Source organism: Muntiacus reevesi, chromosome 1 (assembly GCF_963930625.1).
Source record: "Muntiacus reevesi chromosome 1, mMunRee1.1, whole genome shotgun sequence".
Lineage (NCBI taxonomy): Eukaryota > Metazoa > Chordata > Mammalia > Artiodactyla > Cervidae > Muntiacus > Muntiacus reevesi.
The window spans coordinates 17,624,895-17,648,289 of NC_089249.1; the positions used below are offsets into that span (position 1 = coordinate 17,624,895).

General features: G+C 44.2%; 1 protein-coding gene across 8 annotated transcripts in view; it reads right to left on the reverse strand.

Annotated features, from left to right (window-relative positions):
• LARGE1 (LARGE xylosyl- and glucuronyltransferase 1) overlaps positions 1-23,395 on the reverse strand; it is a 589,892-nt gene that overhangs the window by 87,565 nt on the left and 478,932 nt on the right. For all 8 annotated transcript variants that reach the window (XR_010663630.1, XR_010663631.1, XM_065938554.1 and 5 more), the window contains one exon: positions 353-465. Coding sequence is in view for 6 of the 8 variants with exons in the window: in XM_065938554.1 (XP_065794626.1) it covers positions 353-465 (113 nt within the window). In the remaining 2 variants the exon portion in view is untranslated. The remainder of the gene's footprint in view (positions 1-352; positions 466-23,395) is intronic.

The following is a 23,395-nucleotide window of genomic DNA, read 5'->3' on the forward strand; positions in this document are numbered from 1 at the left end:
GTGACCTCCTCTTAACACACCAAATTATCATTTACTTGTGAGTTGACATCAATAAACTATGAACTTTCTGAGGCCAAGGATTCTGTCCTTCATTTATCCCTGTAATCCTATTTCTGAAGATAGTTCCTGGCATGCACAGTGTGCAGGAAAAAGTGTGATAAACACGGATGAACAAGGGGAATGAACTAAGGAGAGGGCTGTGGTCTTAGGCTGGCAAGAATGAGGCAGATCTATCCAAGTGTGAAGTCATGCAAGAGCTGGAAAAACAATGTAGACCCAGCTGCATGCAGGTTTGAGAAGCAGCATAGCAGGGGGCTTGGGAATAACGGTACCTCCTAGACTGGTGACTCACCTGGTCAGCTAAGGATGTAGAGAGCATGCCCATCAGCTCCCTCTCTGCGGTCAGCCTCCACATCTGCTCCCACTTCATCTTCCGCAGCTTATCTAGAAGCAGCAGGATCACCCCTGGACAACAGCATGGGATGAAACAGAGGGAAAAAACCACAGATAAGAGAGCGAGCCAGGCACGCCTGACCACATGTTTCAGAGACGGGCACGCCTGGGTTCACCCCAGGCTCTGCCAGGTACTTGGTATGAGATGATAAATAGTCTCTCTGAAATATCCTCACTGTACTTAGAACATTAACAGAGATCGCAGAAGCCGCTGCAGGGACCAAGTGAGATGGGCAAAGGAGCCTATCACTCCCTGGAGATGGATGGTGATGATGGTCATACAACATGGTTAATGAATCTAATGCCATTGAACTGTACACTTAAAAGACGGTTAAAACTGCACTTTTATGTTTTGTATATTTTACCACCAGGAAAAAGAAAAAAAGAGCCTAGCACTGCACACCGACATATGGTACATACCCTGTAAACACAGATTCTCTCCCGTTTTCCCCAGATAAATGACAAGCTACCGAGGGTTAGCTGATAGATGGTGTTTGTACAAACGGTGTCATTCATCTTTACAGAAACAAAGCAGATCCTCTCTGACTTTATTATGGGTGTGTCTTTGCCAATTTGCTTTATACCTCCTGACAAGCCAGATGAGCTCATTGCAGTATTGTTGCTTTTAATAGCTGTCTTTGGCCCAATGCATTAGACACAGGTAGAAACTATGGTGAAGGCGGTGTTGATGCTGGGTGTTCAAGATGGGGCCCTGAGAGCCTTCAAGTTCATAAGAAACTAACCGTCAGAGGTTGCTTCCTCCTCCTCTCTACCCTCTTTATTGGGGGTGGTTTATGGGAGAGACTTGAGTGAATGGGGGATTGTATAGGAAGGGAAGGAATTTCCTGGTGGCTCAGTGGTAAAGAATCTACCTGCCAATGCAGGAGACTTGGATTTGATCCCTGGGTCAGAAAGATCCCCTGGAGAGGGAAATGGCAACCCACTCCAGTATTCTTGTCCAGGGGAAATCCCATGGAAATTCCCATGGAAGGGAAACTGTCATTTTATGCACCTTTGTATTTTTAAAAATGTTAAAAATAACTAAATGTATTATTCAGGTAAAAATAAGTTAGTAAAAGTCTAAAAGGAAAAGTACATTTTTGGCTTAGCTGAATAGCTTAGGAGCGAGTGTCTACTAACTGGTTGGTGAGCGTATGCAGAGAAGGTACACAGCACAGAACACAAACCGCCAAAAGGATGCCCCTGCAGGCTACTGCAGTCAATTTGGTGGATGGAATTGTGGCACCCATGGGCTCCCAAATCAATCCTCCTCAGGAAGCCCTAGCTCAGCAGAACAGTCAGTGGAGAAAACTCCGGGCAGCTGAAAAATGATCTTACTTGATACCTAGTACATACATTTCTAAGATTGTTGGAAAGAAACCGATTCCCCAAATCACACATAAATGTCAACACTGAGAGATTTTTTAAAAAAACTTATTCCAGTGGAACATATTTGAAGAAAAAAGTATATTTACTATTTTGTGAAAGGTGTTTGGTCCATTGGGTAGAGTTGAAATAAAAAAAAAAATACATATATATGGTTATGGCAAGAATGGGCTAATACACAGAGATCTGAACTTGTAAGTCTAAAGGGCAAATGATACCTATTGCGCATCTCCCTGGTGCTTTGTTAGGTTTTTTTTGCACATGGATAAGCTAGATATTGTCACCCTTATTTTGCAGGAGGGAGGCTGAGGGGGGTTGATGCTGGGTCAGACACTTGAACAGTTCACTGTGCAAGAGCAGTTCTATGAGATCCAAAGGCAGATCTGCCTGACTCCAAAGCCAGAGCTTCTTCAGCGACACCACACAGACCAGAGCCCCAGCAATGCCTCTGTGGAGTTTTGCGACTCAGACCAAGACTAGTTCTTTTTCTGACTTTTGGTTTCTACCTGGGTTGTTGTAGTTTAGTTGCTAAGTTGTGTCTGACTCTTTTTCGACCCCATGGACTGTAGCCTGTCAGGCTCCTCTGTCCATGGGATTTTCCAGGCTGGAGTGGGTTGTCATTTCCTTCTCCAGGGGACCTTCCTGACCCAGGGATTGAACTCCCATGTCTTCTGCATTGCAGGCTGATTCTTTACCATTGAGCCACCAGGGTTACTTGCCCTTGCAAACTCAGAAAACTGCCACATGCCCTAGGGGTAGGCTGGTAAATGTTTAACCATAAGCATTGCAAAAAAATGCCAAGAAGGCTAAGTGGTTGTCTGAGGAGGTCTTACAAAGAGCTGAGAAAAAGAGAGAAGGGAAAGACAAAGGAGAAAGGGAAAGATATACCCAACAGAATGCTGCAGAGTTCCAGAAAATAGCAAGGAGAGAGAAGAAAGCCTTCATAAGTAAACAATGCAAAGAAATAGAGGAAAACAATAGAATGGGAAAGACTAGAGATCTCTTCAGGAAAATTGGAGATACCAAGAGAAAATTTCATGCAAAGACTGGCACAATAAAGGACAGAAATTGTATAGGCCTAACAGAAGAGATTAAGAAAAAGTGGCAAGAATACATAGGAAAAGTATACAAAAAAGTCTTAATGACCTGGATAACCACAATGATATGGTCACTCACCTAAAGCCAGACACCCTGTAATGTGAAGTCAAATGGGCCTTAGGAAGCATTATTATGAAAAAAGCTAGTGGAGGTGATGGAATTCCAGCTGAGCTATTTCAAATCTCAAAAGATGATGCTGTTAAAGTGCTGCACTCAATATGTCAGCAAATTTGGAAAACTCAGCAGTGGCCACAGGACTGTGAAAGGTCAGTTTTTACTCCAATTCCAAAGAAGAGCAATACCAAAGAATGCTCAAACTACCATATAACTGTGTTCATTTCACATGCTAGCAAGGTAATGCTCAAAATCCTTCAAGCTAGGCTTCAGCAGTACGTGAACTGAGAACTTCCAGATGTACAAGTTGGGTTTACAAAAGGCAGAAGAACCAGAGATCAAACTGCCAACATCCGTTGGATCATAGATAAAACAAGAGAAATCAGAAAAACATTCTACTTCTGCTTCATTGACTATGCTAAAGCCTTTGACTGTGTGGATCACAACAAACTGTGGAAAATTCTGAAAAAGATGGGAATACCAGACCACCTGACCTACCTCTGGAGAAATCTGTATGCAGGTCAAGAAGCAACAGTTAGAACCGGACATGGAAGAACTGACTGGTTCTAAATTGGGAAAGGAGTACATCAAGACTGTATATTGTCACCCTGCTTATTTAACTTTTATGCAGAGTACATCATGTGAAATGTTGGGCTGGATGAATCACAAGTGGGAATCAAGATCGCCAGGCGAAATATCAACAACCTCAGATATGTGAATGATACCACCCTAATGGCAGAAGGTGAAGAGGAACTAAAGTGCTTCTTGATGAGGGTTAAAGAGGAGAGTGAAGAAGCTGGCTTAAAACTCAGCATTCAAAAAATTAAGATCATGGCATCCAGTCCCATCACTTCATCGTAAATAGATGGGGAAAAAGTGGAAACAGTGACAGATTTTATTTTCTGTCCAAAATCACTACGGATGGTAACTGCAGTCATGAAATTAAAAGACACTTGTTCTTTGGAAGAAAAACTATGACAAACCTAGACAGAGTATTAAAAAGCAGAGATAGCACTTTGGTGACAAAAATCCGTATAGTCAAAACTATGGTTTTCCCAGGAGTCATGTACAGATGTGTGAGTTGGACCATAAGGAAGGCTGAGCACCAAAGACTTGATGCTTTCAAACTGTGGTGCTGGAGAAGACTCTTGAGAGTCTCCTGGACAGCAAGGAGATCAAACCAGTCAATCCTAAAGGAAATTCACTCTGAATATTCATTGGAAGGACTGACACTGAAGCTCCAATACTTTATGTCTGGTATAAGCCATGATTTATGATTTTCTACTTTGAAATAAAGATTCCATGACATTAAAAAAATTACTGAGTACAGTAGAAACTGTTCTCAATACTGCTGACTTCAGAAATATTGATGATAAATGTCTATACCCATTCATTTATTTATGAACCTAAATTCACTGGTCTTTCTAAAAACCTCCTTTTGTATGTAGAATGCACTGGACACTTAAAAACTGTGAGATATTGCCAGGTCCATATTGCTTCTTAGTCTTTTGTCAGACTCTTGAGAGTCCCTTGGACTGTAAAGAGATCAAACCAGTCAACCCTGAAGGAAATCAACCCTGAGTATTCATTGGAAGGATTGATGCTAAAGCTCCAATACTTTGGCCACCTAATGTGAAGAACTGACTCATTGGAAAAGACCCTGATGCTGGGAAAGATTGAAGGCAGGAGAACAGGATGACAGAGGATGAGATGACTGGATGGCACCATCAACTCAATGGACATGAGTTTGAGCAAATTCCGGGAGATGGTGAAGGACAGGGAAGCCTGGCGTTCTACAGTCCATGGGGTCACAAAGAGTCAGACTAGACTCGACTGAGCGACTGAACAGCAACAGCTTAGGGGGTCATCAGCTAAGCACTTGTGTGACTAGGATGTCCCTTGGGGATATTGCAAGCGGCTGCCAAGGCATACAACCCACAGGAAATAAAAAAAAAAGAAGACCGGAGGAAAGAAAATACACTCCAGGGCTTCCTGATGGCTCAGTGGTAAAGAATTCTCCTGCCAATGCAGGAGACACGAGTCTGATTCCTATCAGGAAAGATCCCACATGCCGCAGGGCAATAAGCCTCTGCACCACTGGTATTGAGCCTGTGCTCTGGAGCCCGGAAGCCACGACTACAGAAGCCCGCACTCCAGAGCCGCAACAAAAGCTATCTCAACAATGAGCTCACATATCGCAGCTAGACAGTGCGTCCCACTTGCCACAACTAGAGAGAAGTCTGCTCAGCAGTGATGACCCAGCACAGTTAAAAAAAAAAAAAAAGAAAAAAAAATCATTTAAGAAAAAGAAAATACACTCTAAGTATTTACAATCATGTACATAATTGTGTCTTCAAGCAGCTAAGGAGTCTGTTAGGCTGTTAAATATAATCACATGGGTATGCATTTGTAAGAGAATCTTCGTGTTTCGTCAAAGGTGGGGAATTTGTACTCAGATTATACAAGAGCTGAAAAACATTTCCAAGGGAACCACAACTCTCAGTACTTATTGACCTCACTCCTACAGTGCTGAGAGTTGCCCTGATAAATGATTGTGAAGGTCTCTGGAAATATGAAGTGGTACATAAAAGCTCGTAAATAACAGTTACAGAAACTATAGATTTCTTCATTAAGGTGCCTAATTATCACTCATTGAACTTGCTTGATTCCCACTTGAATTAACACAAATTAATGGGCATGCACGCAATGTGGGAGGAAGCTTTTTCAGTGAACCCTAGTTAAAAATGATGAAAATGGCTTCTTCTGCAATTGGACCTTTTCAAGCTGAAACAACACAGCTTTGGCTTTGGAATATGGGCCCCAGGACAGAGATTGACACTGCTTCCTGCTGTCAGGGGGACAGAGGTGCCAAAAAGCTTGACTCTGGCCTTTGCCTGGCATTTGCTGCTACGTGATTTGCCATTTCTATTCTTGCCATTGGGGTCTGGGAGCGAGGAGCGAGCCCTTGGCCCCGGAGGCCAGTGCTCTGCATGGAGGCAGCATGCCTGGAATTTGAAAGGCCCTCCCAGTGGAGCTGGCTGGTATGTGTGGGGCTTGCACAGCCTTACCTTCTGCTGCTGTGCTGGGAGCTTAAGAGACTAACACTAAATAAATAAATGAATAAATAAATGAAAAATCAAAGGCTTCTCCCGTGAACATCTGGTCCAGTAGTGGGGCGTTTCATCCCTGGATCAGAGGACAATGTTTCTTTTTCCCAGACTGAATATGTAGTAACAGCTTGGTAGCCAATATGGCAGGGAGAGGAGGCTGGATGTGAATATGGAGACAGAATATAATGCTTTTTAAAAAAAATGAGCCAGATACTGATTTTTTTTTTTTTAAGCAATGCAACTGCAAGAGGGAAGCAGAATAAAAATGGTGACAAGCTGATGAGTGTCACCTACTATTTATTAAGCAACTTCTGTATCCGAAAGACAAGGTACATGACCTAGATGACCTCCGACTCTTATGATGAGACGGCTAGGTTCATGGAATTATTTCCATTTTTGAGATGAAGAAACTAAGGCTCGTGTCTAGCTGGTAGGTGACCAAATTCATCTCACTCTTAGCCCTGTGGTCTCTTGAGCTACACCAGACCACCCTGTGGTATGTGTGTGTCTGTGTACAGGACCATAGTAAATATGGTGAGACTTTGCTGAATCTGTGACCTGAAGACAAAACAAGTCAGGGAGCCCCTAGAGGAACAGTTAGTGAATGTTTGAAGGATTCTGCGAAGACCACAGGCCAAAATCAGATTGCATGTGTCAGAACCTGGAGGAAACCAAGCATTCAAAGACAGGAGAGGCAGGGAGCCTTGAGTGACGGAGGCTGATCGTGTAGGTGAGGTCTGAACCTGTAAAAGGGACCATGGGTTGCAGCCGAGAATAATTTAAAGCAGTGTGCTGTTCCATAGTTAACATGTCAATTCCCCTCCCACATGGCACAGAAATCCTCTTCTTTCTGTATCTGAGTCCACAACTAACCTCTTAGCCTGTGCTGTACCACCTCCTGCAGACCAGGAGAATCCCTTAAAATCCTTCCAGCAAAGGGAAGACCTCAAGCTTGTATTAAAGACAATCTGCTGTTTAAGAGGAGGTTCTGGGACTTTCCTAGTGTTTCACTAGCTAAGACTCCATGCTCCAGGGAGTCTGGGTTTGATCCTTGGCCAGGGAACTGGATCCCACATGCCACAACTAAAGATTGCATACCAGAACTAACAAGTTCACCGTGACTCAGTGCTAAAGAATCTTTCTGTAATGCAGGAGATACAAGAGACACAGGTTCTATCCCTGGGTTGGGAAGACCCCCTGAAGGAGGAAATGGCAACCGACTCCAGTATTCTTGTCTGGTAAATCTCAAGGACACGGGAGCCTGGCGGGGTATAGTCCATAGGATCGAAAAGAGTTGGACATGACTTAACAACTGAGAATACACGCTGCAACGAAGATCAAAGATCTTTTGTGCTACAACTAAGACCTGGCACAAATAAATACTTAGTGTAAAAAAAAAAGTAAAAAATGAGGAGGTTCTGCCTCTGCTTTCTTTCTTTCTTTCCAAGCAGTCTGCTTTCACACCTCAGCCAAGCTAAAGAATATGACTGGGACAGACTAGGTCAATTCCAATCACGTGCTTCCTTAAACCAGAAGAAACTGAAGGTACAAAGAGGCTAGCTGATGCCTTTGACCAGTGGAGAACAAATTTCAGATTAAACCTTTTATTCCCAGAGGCAGTGTTTCCCGCAGTGTTTCATGGCCTGCTGAACGAGGCTAACAGACATTATGGGAAGCAGGGTCTGCGTTGTTAAATTAGTTTAGGAGATAGGGGGTTAAATACAGTTAAACTGTGTTGGTTTTATCAATGTGCCTCATGAATCTCAAAGGTGGTAACCGCATCTACACTGTCTAGATTTATTTACCAGGACCTTTCCCCCAGGAAACTGGTAGAATATTGCTTTTTCCCTTTGCCTGAGTCCTCTCTGGCTTCTGCCTGCATTTCCTCAGCATTCTGCCTGCACTTCAAGGGCTGATATATGAAAATGGAAGTCCATCCCTTGGTTCTTCCTTTAGCCCTTCCGGTTGCTTTGCTGGCATCAATCAACGAAACAAAACTTAAAGTGGAGATGGAGTGGTTGTCCACGCAGGAGCCTCTGGGGAAGATGCCAGCTCCCATCCCAGAATTGTTTATGACCATGTCCCACATAATTCTGACTTTCCTCTCTCTGCTTTGAAGCACTAGAGTTCTCTTCTTATGCATGATGACCCAATAGAAGGTGAGTTTATTAAAATTCGCTTAATTAAAAATCCCCTGCTGATTTTACCTAGGACTTCCTTTTGATCATATAAATTAAAAGGTTCTACTTTTCACTTTTTAAGTGTTTTCCTTCTCAAAAACTCTCTATCAGAGGGAGAGAAAATGGAAATCCTCTCTCCTGAAGCATTCCCTGACTTTGCTGGGGTTTCTGAGAGTGTGAATGGATGAAGCATAAAAAGCAGCTCTATCTTGATAAAAGGCTAGTGGTCACTCACTCACTCACTCATTCGTTCATTCAGTAGATGTCTATCAAGGGACTTTTACAAGCTAGGCACCAGGTATCCGAAAAAGAACACAGTAGTCCCTGCTCTCAAGAGCCTGGAGGTTAGGGTTAATCTCTTCTATCCAAGGAACAGAGCCAAGAACATAAAGGGGTTCAGTTCAGTTCAGTAGCTCAGTCCTGCCGACTCTTTGTGACCCCATGAATCACAGCATGCCAGGCCACCCTGTCCATCACCAACTCCTGGAGTTTACTCAAACTCATGTCCATCGAGGCAGTGACGCCATCCAGCCATCTCATCCTCTGTTGTCCCCTTCTCCTCCTGCTCCCAATCCTTCCCAGCATCAGGGTCTTTTCCAATGAGTATAAGGGTTTGGTGGCTGGCAAATACCTTTTAACCACTCCTTTTATAAGTGAACTTATATTGAAGTATTATTAATATATACACTCATAGAAGTATATAGATCTTAAGTACATAGTGTAATGAATTTTCACAGTGAAATCACTGTTTTAACTGGAACTTGGACTAAGAAACAGAACATCACAGAAAGACCAGAATCTCTCTTACTGTCGGCTCAGAGTCACATATATACACACCACCCTGCTGTGATCCTGAATTCTCACACCACAGTTCAGTTTCATCAGGTTCTGTCAGCTAGCCGGTTCGTGCTCAGTCATGTCCAGCTCTCTGCAACCCCACGGACTGAACTCCCTCCAGACTCCTCTGTCTTTGGACTTTTCCTGGCCAGGAATACTGGGGCACATTGCCATTTCCTACTCCAGGGGATCTCCTGGACGCAGGGATCAAGCCTGTGTCTCTTGTGTCTCCTACATTGACAAGTGGATTCCTTACCAACTGTGGCACCTGGGATACCTCATCAGGTTCTGAATTATATATAAATTGAATCATACAGTATGGACTCCTTTTATGCCTGGCCTTTTGGCTCAATATTACTTCTGTGAAACCCATATTACTGCATGTCATTGTAGTCTGTTCACTTAACGCTGCATTGTTACCTACACTAAGAATATATGTCACCCTACTTATCCATTACATTGCTGACAGACATGTAGGTTGTTTTCGGTTCTGAAAGCTGATACAACATTCTGGAACGTGTCTTTCAGTGTCACAGGTATGCATTTCTGCTGAGTGCAAACCTACTGTACTTAAGGCGGTTATTAAAGACTTCAGCCCATCTCTTTCAGCTTGAAGAAAGTGTTTTTTTGGATTTGTATGGGGAAAAATACAGAGTGTCCAAGATTTTGATCTTAAAAGGACCACTGAACAAAACAGGACATGTTAAGATGCTTAGAAAAGTCAGGGGTGGGTGCAAAAGCCGAGGACGGTGCCGAGCCTGCTTCGGGGTCCTAAGGCCCACAGACTTTCTATCAGGAACCGAAAAATAACTGCTTCGTGAAGAGAAGGCAGATCTGCTGCCCGGCTTGTCGGCATGCAGATTTTAATTTCTAACAAATAATGAGTCTGCATCTCCCTACCAGTGTGGCTAGATGCTTCGCTGAACAAGATGATGTCTCATTTGCTCACCAAGAAGGGCGAGACGGCTCGGGAGGCCGAGCGGTGTGGACCAGCCGAACACGCATGAGAGCCTGACTGAACATCGCGCTAATGGACAGCGGAAGGGCGAGGAGCATTTCTGCAACTTCCAGCTTAAACAAAGTGAACCCACACGGAAAGGCACCCTACATATCCTCATCACTCACTCGCTCACACGCTTGAAAGAAAAGTAGGCGCTGAAAGAACAGCCGGTGGAGAATGTAGGGCTCACGGCCTTCAGAAGGAATCGCTTGGGATCCCTGGTGGCTGGTTTCCCACTGGAAACGTCGAAACGGACCAGAGGGAGGGAGGCAGGAGGGGGCGGTCCTCTCGGCACACTCTCGGGTCTGGGCAGTGCTTCCAGTGGGGCCTGACTCTCATCCCCTGCAGCTTCCTCGAGGCAGCTACCTTCACAGCTCAAAGTCTCAACTGGTGTCTGACAGCATCACCTCCTTCGCAGCCTGTTATGGGCTGAGCTATGTCCTCCCCCTAATTCATATGCTGGAGTCCTAACCCCCACCCAGGACCTCAGGGTGTGACTATGATCGGAGGGAGGGTCTTCAAAGAAGTGTTAAAGTCATGAGTGTGGGCCCTAATCCAAAAGGAACAGTTATCCTTATGAGAGGAGGCCATCTGGACAGACAGGCAGAGAGGGATGACCACGTGAACACACCAGGAGAAGACAGCCGTCTTGTGAGTAAAGGCTGGAGGCCTCAGAAAGAACCAACCCTTGATCTTGGACTTTCAGCCTCCGGAACTGTAAGAAAATAAATTCTGCTAAACTGCCCAATCCGTGGTCCTTAGTTACAGCGGCCTCAGGAAACTAACACATATCTCTTGGCCCAGAGCTGGTAACAGTGACTGCTTCTGCTGGTCTCTGTGGCCTCAGCCTGCTTGCTGACACATCAATGCTCTCTGTCCACTCCATAAAGAGTCCTTTCATTAAAAGAACTGGAATTAATCTGACAAGATGATGGGGTCCTATTACACGAATGTTATTTTATTTAATCCCCTGGACTGCCCCATTGAAATTGGAATGACCATGCTTATTCTGGGCTTCCCTGGTCGTTCGTGGTAAAGAATCTGCCTGCCAAAGCAGGAGACACGAGTTCGATCCCTGGGTCAGGAAGATCCCCTGGAGAAGGGAATGGAAACTCAAGTATTCTTGCCTGGGAAATCCCATGGACAGATGAGCCTGGCAGGCTACAATTCTTGCAAAGAGTTGGCCATGACTTACTGACTAAACAACAACAACAACGCTTATTTTATGGATAAGGAAATTGAGGCTCAGAGAGGTCATACAGCTCATGATTGGCAGAGCTGGAATTTCCAGCTCAGGTCTTCCTGACCCTGATGTGTGGCTGACTGACTCTGCAGGCCTGCAGCATGCTGAACAAACAGGTCATCTCTTTGCATCAAAGGCCAATAATGCTGTATTGTTTACCTACGCTATGAATATATCTCATCCTAGTTATACATTACTTTGCTAATGGATATGTGAGTGGTTTCCAATTTTGAAAGCTGATATAATATTCTTGAACATGTCTTTTGGTGTCATAGGTATGCATTTCTGTTGAGTTCAAACCTACTGTAGTTAAGGCAGTTATTAAAGATTCTTCGGCCTATCCCAGTTTGAATAAAGAAGCCCATTGAGTGGGAAGGACTCACAGACATCATCCAGAGCAATCTCTTAATTTGCCACAGAGAAATCAAAACTCAGAGAAGCGAGCTCAATGTCCTAAAGCCAGGATGCTCATGCAAGTGGCAGAATCTGTCAGGATTTGAGTGGAAGTCTTCTGACTCCAGTTTCAGCACTTTTTGTTGCTTCCCTGACTAGTTTGAGAAAGACGGCAAGAAGAAAGTCCCCTCTCAAGTCCCACACTTGGATCACCTGGGGGAATCGACACAAAGATTGGAGTAAGGTCCCAGCATCCATCCACATGTCAGCTCCCTGTTTATCAGCTCTGTGACCATGGCCATGTGCCTTAAGTACTGCTCTATGTACTCCTCTGTAAAATAGGTATAAATAATGATTCATAGGACCATGGCAAGGATTAAATAAAACAGACCACTTAGCATAGTGACTAATACAAAGGCTTTGTGGTTGTTTAGTTGCTAAATCATGTTGGTCTCTTTTGCAACCCCATGGACTATAGCTCACCAGGCTCCGGAGTCCATTGGATTTTCCAGGCAAGAATACTGGAGTGGGTTGCCATTTCCTTCTCCAGAGGATCTTACCGACCCAGGGATTGAACCCAGGTCTCCTGCATTGCAGGCAGATTCTTTACCATCTAAGCCACCAGGAAAGCCCAATACAAAGGGTAGTCTCAATTAAATAAGAGCCTTTGGTACTGCCTGGGGAAGATTTTTTAAAACCCAAACTAAGGTCCTATTCTCCTGTAGACACCAAATGCATAGGACTGTGGTGAGGATTAAAGAAGATAAAACAGACCACTCAGCACAGTGACTAATACAAAGGCTTTGTTGCTGTTTAGCTGCTAAATCATGTCCGACTGTTTTTTGATCCCATAGACTGTAGCCTATTTGGCTTCTCTGTCCACGGATTTCTCAAGGCAAGAATACTGGAGTGGGTTGCCATTTCCTTCTCCAGGGGATCTTTCCAACCCAGGGATTGAACCCTAGTCTTGTGCACCGGCAGGTGGATTGTTTACCACTGAGCCATCAGGGAAGCCCAATACAAAGGCTAGTCTCAATTTAATAAGAGCTATTGTTACTACCTAGGGCAGATTTTTTTAAAACTCAAAATAAGTTCCTATTCTCCTGTAGGCACCAAAACCACCACTCATAAGCTGACCAAAAATAAATGATGGCAGTGACAGCTAACAAAGCTGGCAGCACACCGCTGCTTGGTGCCTGCCCGGCCCCAGGCCCCAGGCATCACCCCTCCTCCTTACAACATCCCAGAAAGACTCAGTAAGTAAGAGGCTAATAAGGAAGGACCCAGATGCATACATAGTTTCCTCCGGCTCCCAAGCCCATGCATTTTCTAATAACACTGTTGATAAGATAAAACGAAAATGAAAATGAAAGCGTTAGTCGCTCAATCATGCCCAACTCTTTGCAACCCTGTGGACTGTGGCCCACCAGGCTCATCAGTCCATGAAATTCTTCAGGCAAGGATACCAGAGTGGGTAACTATTCCCTTTTCCAGGGGATCTTCCTGACCCAGGGATTGAACCTGGGTCTCCCGCATTATAGGCAGATTTTTTGCCACGTGAGCCACCAGGGAAGCCCATAAGATGAAGTAGGATGTGACTAGTCTAGGAAACTAGAATCAGAAAAGCACCGTGTGACCAGTCTGTGTGTGACATTAAAACGTTAAAATGCACAGTGAGTGTAGATACATACATGCTGTCGTGCATCTCATTGACTTTGTACCCACAGCTTCCGACACTGTCTACAGCACACAGTAAGTCTGCTCATTCAAGCATAACGACCTGCACTGGTGTTGAATGGAACTGAATTCTCTCCAGGGAGTTGAATCTCAATAAGCAAGTGCCCAGAGCAGAGGAGGGGCTGAGATGGTTCTTCTATTAAGGTGAATCCCTACAGTACCAAAGCCGACTTCAATGGGACATTTCAATCCATGAACAGGTAGTTCTGTCCCCTTGTTTCCCAGCACAACCACAGTTCTAGAGAAGGCTTTGCATTTGGCCGAGCGCTAGCTCTGTAGTGTCAAAAAGACTTAGAAGCCAAAGATGCAGGTTAATTCTGGATCCATTACTTGTTTTCCATAGAACCTGGGGCCTGTGGGTGAATGTCTGTAAACATCTCTTTGTTGTCACTGTTCAGTTGCTCAGCTATGTCTGACTTTTTGCGACTCCATGGACTGCAGCATGCCAGGCTTCCCTGTTCTTCACCATCTCCTGGAGCTTGCTCAAACTCTTGTCTATTGAATGCCATCCAACCATCTTGTCCTCTGTTGTCCCCTTCTCCTCCTGCCTTCAATCTTTCCCAGCATCAGGGTCTTTTTTAATGAGTCGGCTCTTTACATCAGGTGGCCAAAGTACTGGAGTTTCAACTTCAGCATCAGTCCTTCCAATGACTATTCAGGACTGATTTCCTTTAGGATGGACTAGTTGGATCTCCTTGCAGTCCAAGGGACTCTCAAGAGTCTTCTCTAACACCACAGTTCAAAAGCATCAATTCTTCAGCACTCAGCTTTCTTTATAGTCCAACTGTCACATCCATACATGACTACTGGGAAAACCATAGCTTTCACTATGCTGACCTTTGTTGGCAAAGTGGTGTCTCTGCTTTTCAGTATGCTGTCTAGGTTTGTCATAGCTTTTCTTCCAAGGAGCAAACCTCTTTTAATTTCATGGCTGTAGTCATCATCTGCAGTGATTTTGGAGCCCAAGAAAATAAAGTTTGTCACTGTTTCCATTGTTTCCCCATGTATTTGCCATGAACTAATGGGACCAGATGCCATGGTCTTAGTTTTTTGAGTGTTAGGTAAACTTCTCTTACCTAACTTGTAAAATGGTTATGGTGATACTGCATTTATTTTTTTCACTCAATGGATACCTGCTGAGAGACTCGGATATACCAGAACCCATTCTGCAAACAGAAACACTTATACTCATGGAGGCTTCAGGCAAATAGAGAACAGACAGTAAACAAAGTAGGTAAGTTAAACATACAGGATGACATATGATAATGACAAAGTAGAGAAAGCCAAGGGGACTCAGGTTGGGGGACTATTGAGATTTTCAATGGGTGGTTGGCAAAGGCTTCTCTGAGAAGGGATATGATTTAAGCAAAGAATGGCAGGAGGCGTGGGAGCATGCCAGGCTGATACAAGGCAAGAACTCAGGCAGAATCAGCAACAAATGCAAAGGCCCTGAGCGAACTGACTGACTGCAGCAACAATTAGGAGTGCCTGCCTCCCGGGTTGCTGTGAAAGTTAAACAAGATAATAACCCATTTGAAATATCACATTCATAACAAGTGCTCAATAAATGTTAGCTAGGACTATTAATGTTATTCCTGTGGGCACACAAAGGCCCTGATTTACTGGAAAGTGACTCCGGCAGGCGAGGAGGCCATGGTCACCCTTTGGGGTCTGGACCTTGACTAATGAATAGGCTATGTGCTCTCTGCCAGCCTGATGTGGCAAACCCATGGGCTGTCCAGTTCCTAGGAGAGGATTTCCTGTAAACTGGATTAGCAGGGTATGCACTGAGTGCTGGGGAAAAAGAAGGAAGAACTAATAATAAACCCGGCTTTGTTGTGTTGTGTGGTGTCAATGATTCTAAAGAATGTGGAAAGCGATCCCTGGTTCAAGCTTTTGGGCAAGAGTGATCAATGTCCTTCCCTTGATAATTTTTCTAGCATTCAATAACACAGAAAGAAGGAAGGAGAGGTGGGGGATGGTGGAGCCAAGTCCTTCATCCTTTTAAGGAGCTCTTTAATGCAGGGTGAAATTTTTCTCTGGAAACTAATTTCTGCTTCTCTTAAATGGGGGAGGGGAAGCATGTGGTGAGAGCTGAACCTGGGGGAATTGCTCAGGGGGGATTCTCAGGAATCATGTAACTAAAGGGGATCCCAAGTAGATGGACTTGGTATTGGGAGGCTGGGGACCAGAAGATAAAGGAACTTGCTGGCCTCCTATGTTGGCTTTTAAGGGCATGCAGTTATCCTAAGCTATGCTTACTTCCCCCCCCGCCCCCAAGGTCTCTTATAATTGGTCTCTTCAAGACAATGATGAATCTATTTAAAATCATGCAACTATACTTTAAAAACCAACCAACTAACCTCATGGAAAACGAGATCATATTTGTGGTTAACAGAGATGGCAGGTGTGGGGGGGTGAATTGGATGAAGGTGGTCACAAGGTATAAACTTCCTGTTATAAGAAGAGTTAAGTGCTAGTGATGTAGTATACAAGTATTACTAACACTGCTATATGCTACCTGTGAACAAAAGATAAAATGTTAATAAAATAAATTCTAGGAATTCTCATCACAAGGAAATGTTTTTTCCTTTCTTTCTGTTTTGTATCCATATGAGATGATGGATGTTCACTGAACTTACTGTGGTGATCATTTCATGACGTATGTAAGTGAAATCAGTATGCTGTACACCTTAAACTTATACAGGGCTGTATGTCAGTTATATGTCAATAATACTGGAAAAAAAAATCATGAAATTCTGAGCTCTTCTCCCTCTTGCCTTCCTTTACCCGCTTCCCTCTCTGCTTCTTGCCCTTCCCAGCCCTCTCTTTGAATGCCTTCCTGGACCCTGCAGCACAGCTGGCCACACACATCTCCACCCATAAGCTAGTCCCTTACGCTACTCACCTTGCTTCTAGGGGTCCCCTCTAGAGGATGAGTTCTCTGAGGCAGGGAGAACCCATCCCTACAGCAGACCTGGCAGACAGAGCCAGAGAACACTTACGACTGAGCTGATAAACAAATGAATGAGCTCGGAAATGAGAGAGAACCTGCCCAGAGGTACCCAACAGAAGTTCGGTTACTATCTACCGAATGGCTAATGGTAAAAAGGGCTTTGATACAGGCAAGTAAACTGGTTAAAGACAGAGATCTGAGAAGCCCTGTGGAGCATAGTAAGCTTGTCCTGGGAGGGTGACCAGGACAAATGAGACCAAGAAGTCAGAACACCGCTCCTGTATTAAATGACTGTTCATCTCCCAATCACAGTGAAAGGTGTCACAACTTCGCATCAGAAAGCTCCTCAGGCCATCTCCTTAGCCCACTTGCTAACTTTGGGCCAAAGCAGAGGGTTTTGGAAAGAGCTAGGGTTGGAAGTCAGGCAGACCTGAGTCTGAATCTGGTCTCTGATGCTCCCTAGTTGTGTGATGCTGGGACAGTCACTTACTGTCTCGGTTCTCAGAGACGTGAAATGGGGGTGGCAAATACAGCTCTTTTCTCCAGAGGCAAGATTCTCTCTGGGGATAGTCTGCTCTGTGAGGAGTTACTTCTGTGGCTCTGTCCTTCAAATACAATATTATACTTCAGTTATACAAAGATTTTAACATACCTGTTGGTGATAATTCCAAAGAAGGGAGGCAATGGGGGAAGAGGATGGTAAGATAAAACAGTAGAAGGAGCTGGAATGGCCATGCTCCACAGTCCAGAGCCATCTGGAGTATCTCACCTGAGTGCTGGAAGGAGACACAGGAGGCCAGAGGCGGGGAGATGATGCAAATAATCCGGCTAAGAAATACTGAAGGGCGAGTGAAGGCTACTGGGAGTGCCTTTCACCCCAGTCATTTAAGTCACAGCTGGGACACAGAATTGGGAAGGTCTCCCTCAATGTCCTACAATTGTATGAACATTTGGAGAGAGTATCAGATACAGCGGGCAAAGCAAACACACTGATAAACGGCTTACTGAGATGCAAGTGGGGGCATGTCCTGTAAAATCAGCATTGAATGAGTAATGATACACGGGAATTGATTTTATAATAGTCATTATTACTAATTACTAATGGACAAAAGATCACTGATGCTCTCAGCTAGAGGCTTCTTTACCACCGTGTTAGAGAACAAAATCCACACTCCAAAGCATGTCATCACACCCAGGAGGCTCCTGCATGACTCCCAGTCTCACCTCCAGCTTCTCCTGCCCCTCACCCTGCAGTCAGTCCCAGAACAAGGCAAGGGCGTACCTCCCGTCAGGGCTCTTGTGCTCTTGATTCCAGATTAGGCCCACCGTCAGTTCCAATGCACCCTTCAGGTCTCAGCTCAAACAGCATCCCCTCAAGAGAAGTCTGTCCTGATATCCTCGTCCTGGTTCATTACTTCAGGGAGTAATCACAACCTGTAACTCCGGTCTTTCTTCCCTCCCTCTGTCTCTTCCTTATAGGTGGGGAGCGAAGATTTCAACAAATCGCATACATACATGAGAACCATTCCTTTCTTCTTTATTTTTGGGGACATCTCTCTCCAGTCCTGAATATTCATTGGCAGGACTGATGCTGAAGCTGAAACTCCAATACTTTGGCCACCTGATGCGAAGAACTGACTCAATGGAAAAAACTCTGATGCTGGGAAAGATTGAAGGCAGGAGGAGAAGGGGGCGACAGAGGATGAGATGGTTGGATGGCATCACCGACTCAATGGACATGAGTTTGAGCAAGCTCTGGGAGTTGGTGATGGACAGGGAAGCCTGGTGTGCTGCAGTCCATTGGGTTGCAAAGACTCGGAAATGACTGAGTGAACTGAACTTTCCAGTTAATTGTAGGACTAAATCTCAAGCAACTCTGTCCTTCTTTCGGTGCCTAGAAATGAAATCATATACCTGCACAATAATTAAGGTAGGAGAAGATAACCAATATTGATGGAGCATCTACACTAGTTATCACCTGCCTGTCAACGCAAGAGACTCGCTTCGATTCCTGGGTCAGGAAGATTCCCTGGAGAAGGGCATGGCAATCCACTTCACTATTCATGCCTGGAGAATCCCACGGACAGAGGAGGCTGGCGGGCTACAACTCTTTGTTGGACATGACTGAAGCTACAAAGCGGGCGTGTGCACATACGCGCACACACACACACACTAATTCTAGATCATTGGATTCTGTGCTATGCTTACAATAGCTTATTTAATCCTCACAATAGCCTATTAAGGATATCTTCCTAGTCCCATTTTCCTGATGTGGAAAACTGAGTAGCAGAGGTAACATCTTGATCCAAGCCTGAATTCCCCAAATTATGCTCTTTCTGCTAAGCTACAAGCTTTCCCTGGTCATCTTTTTCTGAAAAGGCCAGACTATGTATATATTTTTGGCATTGTGAGCCAAAAAGTCTCTGCAGCAACTGCCCAACTTCTGCCATTTCAACCCCAAAGCAGTCACAGACGACACCAAAATGAATGGTGTGGCTGTGTATCACTCAATCTTAATTACTGGACACAGAAATTTGAATTTTATATATTTTTTCTTTTTTTATGTGCCATAAAAACATAACTTGCCTTTTGATTTTTCCCTCAATTATTAAAAATGTGAAAACCATTCCTCGCTTGAGACAGACAAAAGCAGGTGCTGGGTAAATCTGGCATGAGCCAATCCCTGCTGTAAACAGTTAAGGATTCCTCAGGAAGATAGTAAATCGACTCTGAATAAGATTAAGAGTTACATGTTTCCTTAGTATATTTGCCTGCTACTCCAACTTGATGCTAGGGGTTTTTTTTTTGTTTTTTTTTTTTGAACCAAGAGCCATGTTTTCTACTTCTTTTCTTGCCTCCCTTGAACAAGCTTCCTGGATGGCTCAGACAGTAAAGAAGCTGCCTGCAATTCAGGAGACCCAGGTTTGATCTATCAGTCAGGAAGATCCCCTGGAGGAGGAAATGGCAACCCAATCCAGTATTGTTGCCTGGAGAAATCCACGGATAGAGGTGCCTGGTGGGCTATAGTCCACGGGGTGGAATAGAGTTGGACATGACTGAGAGACCAACACTCACTTTGAACAGAGATGAGGAGGAGCCTCCCTGCACCACGCTGGGCACACAGTCTAGCCTGAATGAACACATGTGGGTCTAGTCAGCAAAGCCTGCCTGAAAAGAGTCGGGCCACTTCTCTTGAATAATTGTCTGAGCTGAGACTCCCTTACTTGTAGCAGGTCCCACAAGGCTGCAGTAACCAATTCAGGATCAGCCATGGCATTCTGATTCAAATACATCTGACCTGCTGGGGCAAAAAGTCAACTGTGATCTAAGAGGAGATTCCGTAACTGCGGGCTTGGGAGACAGGGCAGGGGTGGGCAGAGGGGATTCTCAGCTGTAAAGGTTGCAGAAAACCACCGGCAGGCTGCTCCCTCCCCTTCTACTGTCACCCACATTTTTTGCCAGCTTCCATCAGTCCCAGAGAAAGCAGAGGATTGTAATCCAGACAAGAGCCAGGTGCAAATCAACCCCTGGAAGGGGCATTCCTGCACCCCCTCTTCCCAACAAGTAGCCCAAGGGCGGTCTCCATCTGGGCATTTAAGTCTGATAATCTCTTGCAATTTCTCCTAAGCCTTCTTTCAGTTTTCAATATTATTGAGGAATAACTGACCCATAGCTGTGTGTGCTTACAGTGTCCATCATGACGATATGGTATATACTGCAGAATGGTATATATGCAGAATGGTCCTCAAGACAATTAGCACATCCCTCACCTCACACAGGTAATTCTCCAAAGGAACCGAAACCAGTATCTTGAAGAGATATCCGCACACCATTTCACTGCAACATTATAGCCAAGATATGGAAAAACCTACATGCCCCTCGAGGATGAAGGATAAAGAGAAATATCATATATATATATATATATATGAAGATCAAAGATGAAATGTTTCCTCAATGTGGGTATAAACAATGCGTACACATGCACATACACACCAGAAAATTATTTAGCCTTAAAAAAAAAAAAAAAAAAAAAAAAAAGCAATCCTGCCATTTGTAATACCAGGGATGAATCTGAAGGGCATTTCATTGTCCTACGTCCTTCCTGACAGTAGCCTTTCAAGGTTAGGATTCTGGTGTCACTTAAGCATCCCCATAGCCTAGTTGGGGGAATGGTATTATTCATAGCTAATACTCAAAATATCTTCCTGAATGAATATACAGAAATTATGGAGTCCCAGAGTCTGGTGATGGTTAGGAAAACAGGACAAAGAGAATAAAGAAGAGGGAAAGGAGGTTACAAAAAAGGTACTAATGTGTTTTTCTAATGCAATATTTGCAAAGATAAACACACATTTCTATCTAGTAGATAGGAATCGCCTGCATGCTTTTACTTTTTTTGTTGAAGTATAATTGATTTAGAGTATGATATTAGTTTTAGATGTATACCTGCATGGTTTTGGGTTTCCCATGGGCTTAGGGGTAAAGAATTTGCCTGCAATGCAGGAGATGTGGGTTTCATCCCTGGGTTGGAAAGATCCCCTAGAGAAGGAAATGGCAACCCAATCCAGTACTCTTGCGTGGAAAGAGACAAGAGGAGTCTGTTGGGCTACAGCCCATGGACTCATGAAGAGCCAGATATGACTTAGAGATTAAACAACAACAACAAAAAAGTGCACGGTTTTAGAAACTACTAATGGAGGGGTCCCATATCAGAGTTTCTGATGATTTAAGGAGAGCCTTGGATTCAGAGCTTTTTAAAATTTCCTCAGGTGATTTCCATGTATAGCCATGATTCTGAAGGATGTTCTAAAGAATGACTTTTGAATAAACATGTAAACCTTGCAAAGAATATATTGAGAACTGAATGAAATAAAACATGAAAAGCACTTAGCATAGACTTGGCACAAAGTCAATGCTCAGTGAATATTAGTTGGTGATATGAACATGTATATATATATATGGGTTCTCAATTAAAGGATGGCACCAGGTTTACAAGATGGTTCTCAGCTGTCTAGTCCTGTGTATTGAGGAAGAGTCTCTTCTGAGCAAATGCTCCACCAGTCTGAAGCACCAAGAAGAGACTGGAAGGTAGGCTGAAGCACTGGGCTCTGTGGTCTGCTGCTGCTAAGTCGCTTCCGTCGTGTCCGACTCTGTGTGACCCCATAGACGGCAGCCCACCAGGCTCCCCCATCCCTGGGATTCTCCAGGCAAGAGTACTGGAGAGGGTTGCCATTTCCTTCTCCAAAGCAGGAAAGTGAAACGTGAAAGTCAAGTCGCTCAGTTGTGTCTGACTCTTAGCGACCCCATGGACTGCAGCCTACCAGGCTCCTCCGTCCATGGGGTTTTTCCAGGTAAGAGTACTGGAGTGGGGTGCCATTGCCTTCTCCGTCTCTGTGGTCTACTAGCTGCCAACTTGTGGAGTCGATAAGCCTCTCTGCAGCTCCATCGGCTCCTCCGTAATGGGGATTACGTGAGCTAATGCACATGAATGCATGAGTCAAATCGAAGAGCTGGGGACTGTGAACTCACGAGACCTCTAGGAAATCAGACGCCTCTTCTCACCATAAATATGCCTTCACAGAAATCGTGCACTGAATAAACACACAATTTTCTTTATGGCAAGAGGATTCAGGATCACATCTTCTCTTCTCTCCCTTGCACTGCAAACTGAATAACGCAGCGTCAGGGTGGCTGGGTCACAGCTCTTGTTAGCGTTTATTATGCCAAGACCTGAGTGAGTGACACAGAAACCACTGACCTTGCATGGGTCAGCAGAGCAAGGCAGAAACACTTTCAGGAAATGGCCACCCCCTGTGTCCACTCACAGGCCAGGTCAATTCACTGAAATACCAGAGCCAGGTAAAGTTATCCACAGCAAGGAAAGGGTCCATCGTTTATGGCTTCAAAAGCCTGGCTGGACCTTTTAGTTAAGAGACCATTTGCCCATGTTGACAAAAGCTGAAATTAGGTTCTCTGTTGGGTGACTTGGATGCTGCAGCAAAATACCATGGACTCTGAAGCTTATGCAACAGAATTTTCTCAGAGTTCTGGAGGCCTCAGATCCAGCTGCTGGTACGATGAGGGTTCTCCTCATGGCTTGCAGAAGGGAACTGTTTCACTGTGTGGTCAGACGACAGAGAAAGCAAGTTCTCTGGTCTCCTCTTAAAAGGGCACTGATTCCACCCTGAGGGCCCCACCCTCTTGACTTCATCTGAACCTAATAACCTCTCAAAGACTCTATTTTCAAATAACCCACATTGGGGTTTAAGGTTTCAACACATAAATTTTGGGTGGGGGAAACAATTCAGTCCAAAGCAGGTTCTTCTAAAGCAGCTACTCTGCAAAATACCAATTCTTCTGCAACACACACACTGTATTCCCAGCACAGAAACTAAACAAGCAAAAGACACACACTCATTTGTTTAATTTTAAAATGGTTTACTTACAAATATTACTTCTATTTTTACCTATCTGACCTCTGACACATTTGGCATTTTACAAAGCATACAAATTTAAAATATCTATACTACAGCAGTACCATTTCAGAAAATCCACTGCATCAGCAAACAAAGATGAATATAAAGGATGTTTGTGTGTGGTGCTGCTTATAACTGGGGGCATGGAGAATCTAGGAACTAAAATACCAATTAAGAGGAAATGAGACAAATTATGGTACATTCATCAAATGGAAAAACTATGCAGTTTTCAAAAAAATATACTTTAAGTATCAATGTAGAAAGATAACCAACATTTTATTTTTAAGTAAATTGAGCATTTAATAATTAAAAAGGAAATGCATACACAGAGAGAAATAGATAATTACACAAGTGGAAAAGAGGAGAATACACTGCAAACTTCTAACAGTGTTTAATTCTAGAGAACATGATG